A 16,801-nucleotide genomic window follows, 5' to 3' on the forward strand; every position below is an offset into this window, starting at 1 on the left:
TCCCCAGCGTATTGCATTGATGATTAATGCATTCTTAGAGCCACCCTGGGATGCTACAGCTCCTAGTGATGTGAACAACGGCTCTACAGAGAACTTATGGGACACAACGCCTCCCTCAGCTGCTGTTGGGGGAACGGGATGGAATCACTTTTGCTCCATAAACATGCTACGAGGTGCACCTCTGGGAACGTCTAGGGTTGTGGGTAACAGCAATGTTGCATCTACCACTCAGAACATATAAACAATTGGCTTTCTCCAAATGGGAACAAATTTGCCTCTTTTCAAATAAAAGTTTGCCAAAGCAGTTTTTTCTTTTTCTAGGCACCATAGCTTTCTGAGTGCTTGGGATTTCAAATAATATGACTTAAAGACTTTTAAATAAATATTTGAAGGGGAAGCCCGCTTTTTAGATGCTTTTAAGAGTAGTTTTTAAAATCGTCTGCTAGCTTTTTAGATTTCAACCCTTAGTATAAGGAGTGTGTGTTATAGTCCCAAGTTAGGCCCATGTAGCCAAGCAGCTTATTTCTTGCAATGTCCTCACAAATAACATTTTCAGCTGGGACCTTTTGCACATATTTGCGTGCAGGACAGTGTTGGATTAGTTTCCCTGAAACCAAACTTGTTTACACATCTAACTTCGCACAACATTATCACAACACCCTGAACATCATGTAGAAGGTCAAGGTTTGCACTATGTAAAAATGTCATCTCTATCTTCATCCACAGGGCGACAGGGCTATTTACATATCTATAACATCACTAATCTATATGCACATTGCAAGGCTGCTTTCTATTATAAATGATGAGGATCCAGAGAGATTAGCACAAGGCGCTCTTCCGCTGACACCGAAGGTCTTTACATGCTTAGAAATTTTCATGCAGCGGTCTGACATCTCGTGAGGGGTGTCTAGTATGTGATCCTAGTGTAGCTCAACTAGGTCTAATTGTTCCCTTTGTGTCCTTTTCCTGTTAATCCTAGCACATGGTAGCCTGTATAAAGACATGTGGTAAATCCTGTAGCTAGTTTTAATTCACCCAATCACTTGCACTGCGTCCCTCACCACATCTTGTAAGCTAATGCTGGGTTTTAGTAATAACCCCTCTGACACAAAACATCCCTGAGCTCCTCCTGCTCAGTGAAGGGGTTGTAGCCCGCACCATGACTAGGCTTCATGGTGTGAGGAGATTACCCAATGATGAAGCATGCCACCACTGGTGGGTGAGGGAAACTGGCCTTTAAAGGGACACCTTCTTCGTCAGCCTGAACTAGTTGAGTAGGATAACCCAATATAACCTTGGAGGCTTGGGCAGTTATCGTATTGACATGTAAAGGGTGCCAACAAGGGATTTCATTCAGAAGTGTATAATTATACTAAAAAGTTCTTAATCTGAGTGTTAAATTGATGTCAAATCTATCAATCTTAAACCAACAGTCACATAAATTGGACAAAGGCTGCAATCAATACATAAGAAAAAAGGGACAACTCGAGAAAAACAAAGAAACACGGGAATATCTTATCAAAATGTATAAATATATTTGATAGGGTACATACAAAAGAAATTTCGTTAAATCAAATGCAGAAACATGAAGAAGGTACAGTCAACTCTGACCTATAGTTCATGGATACAAATGTCTGTTCCTCAATAGACCAATTTTGAACAATTTACATGGTAGAGCAAATTGTCATTGCACAAACACAAATTGTTAGGGAAACAGTCAATATAGTCTTCATTTCGGTCTTCTTTCGAGTAAATCAGTTAGACCATCTTCAGGACAAAATAGTGCTGCATGTGACAATAAGCCCTGTAAGGACATAATGCATCTTGTTATTTAAATGTTATCTTCCTTTAATTAATTTCTCAAATCAAAAAACTCAAACAACTCCTAAAAAGATATAGGTAACCCGTGTAAAAACACACTTTCTGATAGATACATCTGCCGTGTGGATTCCTCACCTTGTGAATATCCCGCTGCGTCAGCAACATTCGGAAATTCTTTTTGTAACTTCGCGCCGACGTGGACCCGGACGTCATAGAGGCACGGCATCGCTCGCGACTCCGCTGACGTCACCGATGCCTACAATAGGCCCACGCCGGCGTGATGACATCAGTTCCCTTTTTTCCGCGTTGTCGACGCTAACGGTTTTCTGGGATCGTCTGTAGCCTTTCCTGTAACTTTGTTACTTGCTATTCTTTCTAGTCTCTTTATCTTCTCTCTTTCGACATGACCTCGAAGAAGACCGGATTTAAAGCCTGCGGAGAATGTAACAAAATAATGTCCATCACAGATCCACATGAATGCTGTTTGTGGTGTCTGAGCTCCGACCACGACGTCGAAGAATGCCAATCCCGCAGGAAGATGACACCAAAAGCCCTACGGGAAAGAGAGGCAAAACTTCTTGTTGCCAAGTTTAAAGAAGGAAAAGAGAAGAAAAAATCAAGATCGCGAACTCGACGCTCGAAGTCAAGGTCTCGATCGAGGTCGCGATCGGATTTGTCTTCGGCCCATGCTTCAAGATCTTCAAAGAGGAAGCATAGAAAGAGAGCCCATGAATCCCGACATCAATCAAGGAAGGAATCGGGTTCCAAGCCGAAGTCGCAGGTGAAACTGGTCGAGAAGGTGATAGTATCTTCGGCTTCGGAAGAACAGGATGCCGAAGTTGAGGCGTCGCATGCGGATTCACCGAGTTCGCCGTAGCAGAAAGCTGTTCCATCTCCGGACCCATCCCATCCTTAAGGTCGGGAGGATGAAGGTGAGGAGGAGGTGGTTGGAGAGGGAGAGGCTCAGATGCCCGAAGGTCGTACGACTCCGGTGCAACAGCCCGAAGAGGAGATCGACGTCGTTTTGACTCCACGCCCTCAAGATCAGCCTGGGGGTTCATACCCTGCCTTCCCGGCTCCAGGTCAGGATCCTACACATTTCCTGAATGCGATGTTCGGGATTTATTCAAGGGCTATGCACCCCTCTGGGGCTCCTACTGGTCCTATGGGTCCGTTGGCATAAGGTCTGGGTGTTCCTCAATCCTATGCACCTGCGCCCTTTATGCCCTTTATGCCGGCTCCAGCGCCGCATTGGCATTATCCGACTCCGGCGAGGCCTTCGACTCCGAAGCCATCGACGCCGAGATCGATGACTCCGATTCCATCGACGCCAGTTCCGTCAACTTTGATGCCGAACCCTGAGCGACGTCGTGGATCTCTTCCTCGTCCGACGTTGAGTTCGACGCCGGCTCCGGCTCCATCGGAGTCGATGGCGGATCCAACGGCTTCGAATGTGAAGCAAAGATCAAGGCGTGAAGCCCAGAGGTTGATGGAGGAGAAAAGATATCGAGAGGAGTATCTAGAGGAAGGTGAACTACAAGAGTCTGAGGATCCTTTTGAGGACCTGTCTGTAGCTAGTGGCCTAGAACTGTCACCTGAATGGGACCTTGTTTCAGTTTCTGATGAGCCTTCAAGGGACGTGACACCTTATCATGTAGTGATAAAAAAGGCTGCAAATGTATTGAATATTGCTCTACCAACTGCAGAATTTAAATCTAATCTGCGCACAGAGGTTCTTCACTCTCCTTCATCAGTAACTGAACCGTTGTTACCTTTTAATGATGCCTTAAAGGATCCAATTTTGGAGATTTGGAAAAATCCTGTATCAGCTCCTGCTGTATCTAGGGCTGTAGCTAGGAGGTATAGAGCGGCTCCTGAAGACCCGGAATTTTTAACCTCTCATCCACTACCGGAGAGTTTGGTGGTGCAAGCGGCCTGTTCCAAAAGATCTACAGGTGCATTTCCACAGGTCCCAGCAGAGAAGGTGTCGAGAAAAGAGGATCAGACTGCTAAGAAAGTTTTCTCCTCTGCCAGTAGGGCTTTGAAGTCCACAAACGCAACCTGTTTGATGGGGCGTTATATCCACGCTCTTATGGACACTGTGAAACAGTTGGTACCCAAGATACCTGAGAATGATAGAAAAGACTTCCAAGAGGTAATCTCTGATACTCAATCTGCAGCAAGGCAGGTTATTCAGAGTGGATTGGATACAGCAGATTCTGTGGCGAGGGTCATGGGCTCTTCCATAGCAACAAGAAGAGCTGCGTGGATGAAGTCTAGTGAATTTTCCACAGATGTCTAGGCGGCATTAATGGATCTTCCATTTGATGGGTCTGGATTGTTTGGGAAAAAAGCAGACACTGCTTTGGAACGCTTTAAAGACAGCAGAGCGACAGCAAAGTCGTTGGGTCTCCAATCCAGGGGCACTTTTGGAAGACGTTCAAGAGGGTTTGGCAGATCTTCTTTTCGAACCTATAAGTCAACCCAGCAGCAGCCACAGCAGCAGCAAAACACATTATATAGATCTTATAGAGGCAAGCAAAGGGCCAGAGCTCGGGCCGTAACGCTTCCTCTTCTTCCTCCTCTTCCCCATCCCAGCCCCCAACCACCGCAGCAAAGCAGCCCTAGATCCGCCATTCCGGATCATGTGGGCCCAGTGGGGGGCCGGCTTACCCTATTTTTACAAGATTGGGAATTGATAACATCGGATCTTTGGGTTCTCAATCTTGTAGAGAATGGGTATGCTCTTCCCTTTTGGGAATTTCCCCCAAATTACCCTCCTTGCCAGGGTTATTGTTCGGAGGACCACCTGCTTCTCTTGCAGAAAGAAGTCCTGGCGCTGTTTCGAAAAGGTGCGATAGAGGTGGTTCCAGAGCAGGAAAAGGGTCAGGGATGCTACTCCCGGTATTTCCTGATCCCCAAAAAGGATGGCAGGCTTCGGCCAATTCTGGATCTCAAGATCTTGAACCTTTACCTGAAACAGGAAAAGTTCAAGATGCTCACTCTTGCACAGGTTCTTCAAGCGCTGCTGGAAGAAGACTGGATGGTGTCGATCGACTTGCAGGATGCGTATTTTCATATTCCCATCTTGAAGTCGCACAGAAAGTATCTCCGTTTTACGGTTGGGTCGCAACACTACCAGTTTGCGGTCCTTCCGTTTGGTCTTGCTACTGCGCCTCAAGTCTTCACCAAGGTGATGGCAGTGGTGGCAGCTCATCTCAGGAGGTCGGGGATTTCTGTATTCCCGTATCTGGACGACTGGCTGATCAAAGCGGAGTCGCCGGAGAAGGTGCTCCATCATCTGCAAGAGACAACTCAGTTGTTGCACAGGTTGGGTTTTTCGATAAATGTACCCAAGTCTTACCTGGTGCCCTCACAGCGCAACCTGTTCATAGGTGCGGTACTGGACACTACTGTGTGTCGTGCATTCCCTCCTCCTCAAAGGATTCGCGACATACAGGAAATGATTCCTTTGTTCTGCAATGGAGCGGTCGTTCCAGTCCTGAAGGTTCTTCGCCTGCTCGGTCTGATGGCTTCTTGCATTCTGTTGGTCAATCATGCACGCTGGCACATGAGGGCACTCCAGTGGTGCCTCCGCAGGCAGTGGTATCAGCACAACAGAGATCTCAGGGAGTCAGTGAGGATCTCCAGAGAGCCTGCAGCGGATCTGTCTTGGTGGAGCGTGGAAGGCAATCTGTCACAAGGAAAGCCTTTTCAACTTCCTCCATCGGTGGCCACAGTAATAACGGATGCATCCACTCTAGGGTGGGGTGCTCATCTGGGGGATCTTGAGGTCAAAGGTCTTTGGTCTCCAGAGGAAAGGTTGCTTCACATCAACCTTCTAGAGTTGCGGGCGATACGTCTGCCGCTCAAGGCCTTCCTCCCTTCCCTTCGCGGTCAGTCGGTTCAAGTCCTGACGGACAACACGACTGCGATGTGGTACATCAACAAGCAGGGAGGAGTGGGGTCGCAGTGTCTCTGCAGAGAGGCTCTGCGTCTCTGGTCCTGGGTTCAGGACCATCAGATTTGTCTGATGGCAAATCATCTGGCCGGAGTTCAGAACGTTTGTGCAGACAGTCTCAGTCGGCAGTTCTCTGGAGGTTGTTCACGACATCTTTCGGATGTGGGGGACTCCTCGGGTGGAACTGTTCGCCACTCGCGAGAATGCTCACTGCCTGTCATTCTGCAGTCTCCAGTATCCGATGCAAGGAGCTTTGGGGGACGCGTTTCAGTTGAGTTGGAACTCGCAACTCCTTTACGCGTTTCCTCCCATACCTTTGATTCCTCGGGTTCTGAGGAAAATTCGCCAAGACCGGGCCCAAGTCATATTGGTCGCTCCGGTTTGGCCAAGAAGGGTGTGGTACTCAGACCTTCTCCACCTCTCCTCTCACCCGCCGCTCCGTCTCCCTCACAGGGCAGATCTCCTCTCCCAGATGGAGGAGCAGGTTCTACACCCCCACCTCCAGACCTTGCACCTTCATGCCTGGAGATTGAACGGGGCAACCTGAATTCCTTTTCCCTCCCACCTGACGTTGTGGATGTCATCTTGTCAGCCAGGCGTGACTCCACTAAGTCTATCTATTCTTATAGATGGTCAAAATTTGTCACGTGGTGTGGGGAAAAATCTATTGACCCTTTGAGAGCCCATTTGTCTGATGTTCTTCAGTTTACTCTTTCTGTGGCGCAACAGGGGCTTGTTGTTGCCACAGTGAAGGGCTATCTTTCAGCACTGTTGGCATTTCTTTGTTTGCCTGACCAGGCATCTCTTTTTAAATCTCCTGTGGTTTTAAGGTTTTTGAAGGGCCTCACAAATAAGTTCCCTCCTACTCCTTTTATTGTGCCTCAGTGGGACTTAAATCTTGTTTTGACCTTTCTGATGGGCGCTCCTTTTAAGCCTCTTCACAAATGTCCTATGAGGCTTTTGACTCTTAAGACAGTTTTCCTCGTTGCAATAACCTCGGCAAGGAGGGTAAGTGAGCTTCAAGCTCTTAGTTCCAAGCCACCTTTCTTGTCCATTCATGCTGATCGAATGGTTCTTAGGACCAGGGCTGCTTTTCTGCCTAAGGTGGTGACTCCTTTCCACCTTGGTCAATCTGTTACCCTCCCTACCTTTTATCCTCCCCCACACCCTTCTAAGGAGGAGGAGAGGTTGCACCGTCTGGACCCCAAGAGGGCGGTGTCTTTTTACTTGGACAGGACTAAAGACTGTCGGTTGGATGACCAGCTCTTCATTGGCTTTGTTCACTGCAAGAAAGGAAGAGCGATCCATAAAAGAACTTTATCAAGATGGATCGTCCTCTGTATAAAGATCTGCTACTCTTTGGCCGGTAAGGAACCTCCAGAGGGTATAAGGGCTCATTCTACAAGAGCTAAGTCGTCAACCTCTGCATTGGCTAGAGGTGTTCCTGTAGAGGATATTTGTAGAGCGGCAACTTGGTCTTCCCTCCACACTTTCGCGAAGCATTACTGCTTGGATTCCGAGGTGAGGAGGGACGGTCACTTTGCACGCTCTGTCCTCCAGGATTTCCTGGTCTAGAAGAGTGGACACCCTCCTCCGGGAGTGGGGACTGCTGAGGGACTCTATTCACAAGGTGAGGAATCCACACGGCAGATGTATCTATCAGAAGAACAAGTTACTTGCCTTCGGTAACGCTTTTTCTGGTAGATACAATATCTGCCTGTGGACTCCTCACTGACCCACCCGCCTCCCCGTTGTCCACTCTTCTATGCCAGTGTTTCTATTATGTGTTTATTTTGTTGTCAAATGTTTTATTGCATTTGCTTCACACTGTGTGTGTTACCTTGTTATTTCTATTGCGTATACTGTGTATATGTCTACTGTCATTGGTCCGTCCGTGTGCCTCGAAGGCACGGAAAAAAGGGCGGAACTGATGTCATCACGCCGGCGTGGGCCTATTGTAGGCGTCGGTGACATCAGCGGAGTCGCGAGCGATGCTGTGCCTCTATGACGTCCGGGTCCACGTCGGCGCGAAGCTACAAAAAGAATTTCCGAATGTTGCTGACGCAGGGGGATATTCACAAGGTGAGGAATCCATAGGCAGATATTGTATGTACCAGAAAAAGCGTTACCGAAGGTAAGTAACTTGTTCTATAGTGATCCCCTTAGACATTAGGGTACCTGTCGCTAAGTATAATATCAAACCACCTTCACAAAAAGGAGGGATAGCTATGATTTCAGACTGCTAACTTTTCAAAAAAGGCCAGGATTCAACGTATTTGCAGAGCAGGTGCTGTTATAAAGACACTCAATGGTGTTTGTCGATTTATTCTGGAAAAATAAGACATGCATTTCAAATTATTGCTCTTGTTTTAGTGCTTGTCTACTTATTATATCCTGTCTACAGTATAAATCATGTACCTGATGATGCCGCGATCAGTTTTGAGAGGTCAATATCATCGGAATGTAGCCGTAAACAGATTAGCGGGGACAATATCATCCAACGTGTGCAGTTAGTCACACTTTATTCTTTTTCAGATAACCAATCTGGAAAAAAGGGGATGGAGAAATAATACCGCTATTATAGCCAGTTATCCTCAGGTTCGAGCATCGTTTATTTAAACCGTTTCTATTGTGAAACCGACTATAGACTACTTATTGCACTTTTCCATATTGTGCTGATCTTAGTTGTTAATCAAAAGAAAGGGAGAAACACCCAAATAGTGGCACGTATTTAGTGATTGTTACTAACAGTGTAATAACACTTCTCTCTCTTTCTAGACCCGGGGGATCTTTTGTTTTTTGTCTATTGATTTTGGGGAGTTTGCCCTCGCAGGTCTATAAACCTCCTCTGGCCCGCTTTTTGTGTTCCTGTGTCCAGTACGTGACCAAGACGGGGTCCTTCATTCTATACCATCAAGTAATTTGGTTGGAATATCCCTTGGGGAGATACTTGGCTTTACACCTACTCACACTGTAGGTACACTTAGAGAAGGGTTTGCATAGTAGGAGTACGTTTGATTACTTCCATGTTTTATATGTCTGCATATATACACTGTTTAGGCACCATAGTAGAACTATAGCTACTATTTACGCTTTTGATGCTCATAATTACTTTTATCTGCTTCTGTCTGTTAATCATTTCAGCACATGTATTCTATAAAAGAATAACGTTGTTTCAATAAATATATTGAAAATGTCCCACTGTGTATTCTCTACATACTTTTATGAGAAAAAGTGAGCACGCGTGACTCAGCAAAAGGTTCTGTACTGTTTCCACGATCCCTGAGGGATCAGACTTGTCATGTTCAATGGTTGCCAGAAACCATTTGCTCCCTGGTATGTTAGGGGGGCTTACGATGGCAATGTAAGTTGCAGGTCTATAGGCCAACATATCCTGTGGGAGTGTCCGGAATAAGTCTTGACACCAAGCCCCTAGTTTATGTTGTCCAAACAATGTGCAGATCCTACAGAGGAGGATTTATTATTACCATTCCAATGATATAAAACATGACAGAACTACTCCTTCTCAATCAGGAACTATAGCGTAAAAGTGTAATAAAGAATTCACACCATTAACTTATGAGAGGAGTAGGTCTCACAGTAGTGAAAAACGAATGTAGGTGTTTTTCACTACCATGACATGCAAAACTTAAAAGTACATGTCCTACCTTTTACTTACACAGCACCCCGACCTATGGGTTATCTAGAGCCTACCTTAGTGGTGACTTATGTATAACAAACAGGGAGTTCAAGGCTTTGCAATGGGTCCTAGATGCTAAGTCGACATGGCAGTAAAACTGCACAAACAGGCTCTGCAGTGGCAGGTCTGTGACATGTTTAAAGAGCTACTTGAGTAGGTGGCACAATAAGTGCTGCAGGCCAACTAGCAGCATTTAATTTACAGGCCCTGGAAACAGGTGCTGCACTCTACTAGGGATGTACAGATAAATGAAATATCCCAATTGTGGTTAACCCAATGTACCCATGGTTAAAGGGAGAAGCACAGGCACTTTAGCACTGGTCATCAGTGGTAAAGTGCTCAGAGTCCTAAGGCCAACAAAAAGAATCAGCAAAAGGAGGAGGAAAGCAAGTAAAACGTTTTGGGGGAAGACCACCCTAAGGCTGACAGGTCTAATAGTGGTTTTAAGACCTGACTGGGATTTCCTAACTAAGATCAACAGCTAGATTCATGAAGCCAAATTGCGATCGCAATAGCTGCGATTTAGCAATTGCAATCGCAATTTGAGTAAAAGGAATTCATGATAGTGCAAATACCAAAAAAGCGAATTCGCTAAAGAAAAATTGCGAATTCTCAAATAAATTCGCAGATTCCTTGAAGAAGGCCATTTGCGATTCAGAAATTGCGAGAAACCATGGATTCTGCTAATTCATTTGTGAACTCGCAAAATATTCGCTATCGCTATTCATGGAAATTCGCTAAATGCGAAAAACCTGAAAATCGCTATTTGTGACGTGCAATCTAAGGAGAACTCAAACCAGGTGGTAACCAGTAAGGAAAAAATATTCAAAAAAATGTTAACAAACTACCAACAGGTGCAGGCCTGACCAAACACACTTAAGGACATGCAGCTGGAGCATGAGGACTCTCACAATGCCAGGACTCTACATTGTGGTCAGGCGGCGAAGGCTACAGCGAGCAGCACGGAACAGACGTAGGATCCAGGAGCGGATATTCCGCCAGCGGGTCACCCTTCTGGGCCAAACCAGGGAGCAAATTTACGCTAAGTACCGCCTGAATGGGGCACTGATCATCAAGCTGATCCGGGACCTAGACCCCCTGATGCAGCACCCAACAAGGAGGACCAATGCCGTGCCCACACATGTCCAGGTATTGTGTAGCCTGCACCTTCTGGCCTCCGGAAGCTTCCAGGGGATAGTCGCTGTTGCAGGGGGCATATCCCAGCCCACCATGTCCCGCTGCCTAAGGAGTTTCCTGGATGCAATGCTGACCCGGCTACACCACTACATCTCATTCCCCACCAGCCAACAGGACTTGAATGACACCAAGCTACAATTTTACAACGTAGCACAATTTCCACATATCATAGGATGCATTGACTGTACCCACATCTGCCCACCAGCACAAACGGAATACATGTATCGCAACCGCAAGTGCTACCACTCTCTCAATATCCAGATGCCAAGACCATCATCACGGACATAGTGGCACAGTACCCGGGGAGCACACATGACTCCTTCATATTCCGGCACAGCGGCATACATACACGACTGGCCAGGGGAGACTTTGGTGAAGGACACCTACTAGGTAAGTACACATGACCCACAATAGTACACTGTGATTATGTAGCTGCACAGAACAGGCACTCACCCTCTGCTCCTATCATACAGGTGACAGCGGCTACGCTCTCCGTGAGTACCTCCTCACCCCATACCTCAATCCTGCAACACCACAGCAACGGCGTTACAATGCTGTACACATACGCACAAGAAATTGCATTGAGAGGACATTTGGCCTTTTGAAGAGCAGATTCCGCATACTGCACAAGACTGGTGGGGCCATCAAATATGAGCCAGAGGTCTGCTGCCGCATTGTGGCCGTGTGTGCAATCCTCCACAACATTGCTACCAAGCGCAGGATACCTGTAGACATCTCTGGCAGTGAGTCGGAAGGGGACAACCGACCACCTGCACATGTGCGTCACGCACGCGGGGAGAATCCTGCATAAGGACACAGGCGCCGTAACCAAATCTGCATGAACTATTTCTAGTGCACCCACTCCCCACACCCATTACTTCACTCATGCATGACAATAGTAATAATGACATGAGTCAGATTAAGTTAGACAGAATGTTTGTTATTGTTACAGCACAATAAAGTGGCGATTTCCCAAACTGTTACATGATTGACATATTTCGTCATATGTCCCATGTTCGTGAGGAGGGAATGCTTGTAGCAGCAGCATGGCCCCTCATGGTAATGTTCAATTGTTCAATGCCGCCTCCGGGCAGATGCACCCAACCTCCTTTCAACATCCTCCTCCTGACTCGGCCATGAGGCAGCAGAGGGCCTGCTGCTGCGGTGGGGTGCTACCACCCTGTGGCACGGACTGGCTACTATGGCTGGAAGTAGCCTCACTGGTGTCGTCACCCCCCCCCCCAGCCTGGCCATGGCCAGTGCCTGCATGGCCTGTACTGCTGTTGTCACCTGCTCCAGAGCTCTCGCGACGTCCTGACAGCACTGGACCATTTGGACCTGCATGGCCAAGGAGCGTCGCGAGAGCTGGGAGGTCGCGTTGCCAATAATGTAAATGGACCGTGTGTATGCTGACAGGCGGGTCAGCAGCTGCCGGTGTCTGCACCGGTAGAGGTTCCGCTGGCTGTACATGGCCTGGGTGTTGGCCTCCATAGCAACTGTCATCCTCTCCATGCGGTCAGACATCTGACCAACATTCCTGGCGGTCTTGTTTAATTGGAGGTGTATAGCCGAAAGATGACGGGCTTGTGTTTGATGGACATGGAGCATACGTGCTCAATAGAGAGCCCACCTGGTCGCACGTTTGCTCCTCTGCCAGCGCGGGATGTGTTATTGCGCTGCTCCCTCACCAGTCCGCTTGACTGGCTCCTCACAGCCGCAGGGCGGCGGGTTTGTCGGCGTGCTGCTGCTGGTGTTGTCAGCACCACTGGTGGTTGAGTGACGCGCTGTGGTACTGCTGCGCCTGTTGGCGCAGAGGTGGCACTGTCCACAGGGGCAGGTGGTGGAATGACCGTTGGTGCGGCAGCTTGCCCTGATGGTCCTGGCTGTGGTGATAGATTTAAGTCTCCCTCAGTGTCCTCTGGTATATCCTCAATTTGCAGGGCATCGCTGTCTGAACTGGGGACTTCTGCGCCACCTGTGATGTAAAGTGGACGTTGATTAGTGACATGTTTCTTCCACATTTGATCTTCCTACATGCATGCAGGCTACCATTCCCTGACTCACTGTTGGATAGACTCTCACTAAACAGGTCTGGCTTAATGGGGCTAGATGGTAATTGTGGTCAGACTACATCTCCCACAATGCAATAGCGCTTTTGTGGTGTGCTTTGGCTGCATGACTGGGGTTTGAAATGGGATGATCTGGAGTCATGGACATTGTTAGGGGACAGGGGGCCGCAGTCGCATGGCACTTACCTTGTGTATTTTGGGTGGGTCGGGAGGAGTCCAGCTGGATCACCCCCATGCATGCCTGCGGATTATTGGTGTCCTCGACTCGGTCCTCGAGTGGTGTGTTTGGTGGGACAGTGGGATCCCCTCCACCTGTCGCAGCACTCTCCCCCAGCCTCTCTGCAATCTTCTCCTTTGCCCGCCCTCTGAGGTCGTATCAACGTTTCTTGATCTCATCAACAGTGCGCTGGGTCACCCCCACAGAGTTCACTTTTGCGCGGATGCGCACCCATATCCGCCTTTTATCAGCTTCAGGCACCCTTCGAGAGTCTTTACCAAAGAGCCGATTAGGGTCCTTGCAGACTCCCTCGATCAAATATTCTAGCTCTTTCTCGGAAAATTTAATTTTCCGTTTTCTTCCAGTGGAAGTTTCTCCTGCAGCTTCCTGTGACATGCTGGGCACTTGGGTGTCTCCTGGTTTTCACCTTTAGGCACTCTGGAGGGGAGCTCTGGCAATGCTGTATCCACTTCAGGCTCTCACTGCTGAATGAGGGTGGAACCTGCCTACTTCCTAGTTGTGATGTCATCACTGTGCTCAGAATGCGACTTCCCGTTTTTGCGATCTCGCAATTAGCGAGATCGCAATTTGCGATTTCGGTAATTGCGAGATCGCAATTTCAACACTGGTATCGGCCGATTCTGCGAATTTTTACCGATTTTTGGGAACTCGCAATCGGCGATTGCGAATCGCATTTTTTTCTCGCTAATTATCATGAATGCCATTCTGCGATTTCTAAATTGCGATTCGCTATTTCTCGCAATTTAGAAATCGCAGATTTTGACATTGATGAATCTGGCTGCAAGTCTTTCCATATGTCTCAGGATCTGCTGTTCGCTTCTTTTTACCCAAAATCATAATCTCAGGGCAAGATAGACCTTCTTACTCAGGATGTCCATCAGGCTCTCACGATTTATATTAGGAGAACAACTTTCTGTGTGAAAATGAACTCCCTGTTTGTCACCTTTGGTCTGGCTGTTAAAGGTTTTAAGCCATCTTTCACTACTTTGAGTAGATGGCTGAAGTCTACTATTGTCATCGGCTACCAGTCACAAGGAACAACTCTTCATGGGACTGTCCAAGGCTGGTCCACCCGCAGAGTCTCACAGTCACGGGCCTTTTTCAAAGGGGCATAAATGAAGGACATTTGTGTGGCGGCCACAAGGGCCAACCCACACACACATTCATGGAACATTATAGAGTACAAGTAGGGGAATCCGCTTCAGCTTTTGAGGCTAAAGTATTGGAATCTGTAGAGTCTTTGTAAATTCACCACACATAACAATTCAAATCACTGGGTGTAGCAGAATTTTACATTTCCTGTATTTTTTGTTGTGGGTTTTTCTTACATTTCACTGTTTGCTTTCTGCTTGGTTATATACTCCAACAGTAAGGACTGTGACAAGGAAGGCGGTCAAGAAGATAATGGCTTGGTTACTTACTGGTAATCTTCATTATTTTGAGCCCAGGTCTTCCTTGTCACAGTCCTAGTAACCCCTTCTCCCTCCCATAAAATGGCTTTCAGAATGTGGAAAAAAGATTACTACACGAAGCAGTATTGGTCCAACCAACTGTTAGCCATCATAAACAGGAAGCAGCGGGTGGGCCATTGAGGTAATTAAAAAAATAAAAGGAAATTGCTTGTCAACGTTTTCCTGGGAAATTAAAACTTCAACAGAGGAATGTGACAGTAAGACCAGGGCTCGGAGTAATTAAGAATATCTTTAAGTAACTGGGCAATTCACACAGAGGCAAGTATATGCCTAGGTATGCCTTCTGTTTGTGGTGGGTAAGTTGTGTTGGGTGCTTACATGTGTATGTGTTTCCTTTATGTACGTTTTTGGTGCACGCAGTCTTTAGGAAACACTAAACAAGAGCTAGATTTGCTGGTTTTTCCAGAGCTTTATACAACAGTTTTCAGTGCACAATAGCCTCCGTAGAAAAACCAGTTAGAAGGCACTTAACTCCTAAGTATATGAAGAGTTTGTGCATAACTTATTCCCCTTGATGTTGTAGCTATTTCTTGTTTAGCAAGGTGGGGTTCGAAGACGTTGTTTTCCAATGAAAGCCTAACTCATTAAGTACATTGCGAGAACGGAGAAGAGTCCCCTTCAAACCCTCAATCACCCATCTCCCACCAAATTTGATATACTCTACTTTTTGTATGAATATTGTAGGTGCTGAATGTTGTCCGGCAAGAGGAAATAGTTTCTTTCCCAATAAATCCAAAGAGGTACAAAGCCTCTCACAGAAATGTAAACTATCCCCACCACCTCCCGACTTTTCTAGGACTGCAACTGCAATACCTGAGGAGAAGAAAATTCCCATGAAATGCCTGGTGAACAAGGTCTTCCATGTTCATATCCACTAGACAAGGGCAGGTCCCCTATCACTCTTAGCATTCACTCAGATGGTGAACACCACAGAGTGAGAGTAAAGGAGTGGCAGGGTTTGGCGGATGCTGCGGAGCACAACAGTACCACAGCCGCCCACCCTCATTCACTCCACACATCACTCTAGAGTCTTTACAATTAAGGGGATGTTAGAAGTAGGAGCTGGTTTTGCAAGCAGCTGGCATGGTGAGTGGTTGGCTTCATTTATCAGGCTCTTCAAAGATATGTTTGCTAAATGCAAACCTTGGACACTGCACCATCATTCGAAGTGATTGCTTGGGTTTTTTACATCTTTATTTACACGCTGGTCTTGCTGAGAGAAGGGGTTCTGACGTTTTTTAATATTTCTTAAATGTTAGGTTTATCTAATGCACTTTTTCTATTATTTCTCCCATAGTACCATCTGAAAGAGTGAACACTCGCCTAACTCAAGCACCGACTGGTATTTTGAAGCAGCGACCCAGTGCCAACACGTGGCCAAGCATGAGCACAAGGCCGAGCTTGAATGCGCGACCAAGCATGAGCTCAGAAATTCACGTCAAGCATGAGGCTGGGAAGCGAAACGCTTGCCAGTGATGTAATTTACACAGAGGGAGACACGAGTGAATGGGCGATCTCGTACCGTCAAAGTACTGTTTACACAAGATCGGAGCAATTCACTTCTACATGATAAATAAAGCAATTCACCTTTGAAACCAGTCATAGCTTGTACCGGGAAAGATGGCGAAAGATATTAATAAGAAATACATAAACGTGACTGCTACAAAGGACCCCAAAATCAATGGAAGGGGCATGTTGTTTGTAAACCCACGAAGCTCTTGAGCTTCGCTGAAACTGCAAAGAGACTAGGCATGCTCCTCTGTGTTCTAAGTCAGAGAGTGGAAATGCATTGCGTTTTGATGTATCATGTCAGGCTAGAGTGCTTATGTGTAGGTAGTACTGTCACTTCAAATATTGTCTTGTGATAACTTGCCTTTGTTGTTCCCTTTGTTCATGGATTGCTAACTCTCTGACACACTTTATATCTAGCAGCCACAAGGTGACACTACAAAAGGTACCACCCCTGTGCTTGCCTTGTTTATGAAAATTCGATTCCAAGTCACTGTTTGACCTTAATTGTAAAATTGGGCCTAAGACACCAAAGATCCAGGCCAGGCTTCAATCATTAAATTCAAAGTCTTCTGGATAAAGTTTGTATGGAGGAATTATTTTTGAGCAGACCCTGCCGCGAACTTCTACAGGGCTGAATTCTAAAGGGGCAGACACATTATCTGTTGCACAGTGCTTTCTATGCCATGGAAAGAAACATCTAAGAAATACATTAAATATGTTTATTTTTTATTAAACATATTAGGCAATGCAAGGTTGTTCTCTGCACCTCCATTTCAAGTAATCTGCCCATGCTTCCTTTTCTCTGCCATAACAGGGTGATACCACGGTACT

General features: G+C 46.7%; 1 protein-coding gene across 8 annotated transcripts in view; it reads left to right on the plus strand.

Moving 5' to 3' along the window:
• The window catches only part of LOC144786046 (kinesin-like protein KIF19), a 1,675,385-nt gene extending 1,658,853 nt beyond the window's left edge, over positions 1-16,532 (plus strand). For all 8 annotated transcript variants that reach the window (XM_078664980.1, XM_078664979.1, XM_078664981.1 and 5 more), the window contains one exon: positions 15,756-16,532. In XM_078664980.1, coding sequence (XP_078521106.1) covers positions 15,756-15,934 — 179 coding nt within the window. In that variant the 3' untranslated portion in view covers positions 15,935-16,532. The remainder of the gene's footprint in view (positions 1-15,755) is intronic.
• Positions 16,533-16,801: the final 269 nt, after the last annotated feature.

The sequence above is a fragment of the Lissotriton helveticus genome, chromosome 10 (genome assembly GCF_964261635.1).
Source record: "Lissotriton helveticus chromosome 10, aLisHel1.1, whole genome shotgun sequence".
Lineage (NCBI taxonomy): Eukaryota > Metazoa > Chordata > Amphibia > Caudata > Salamandridae > Lissotriton > Lissotriton helveticus.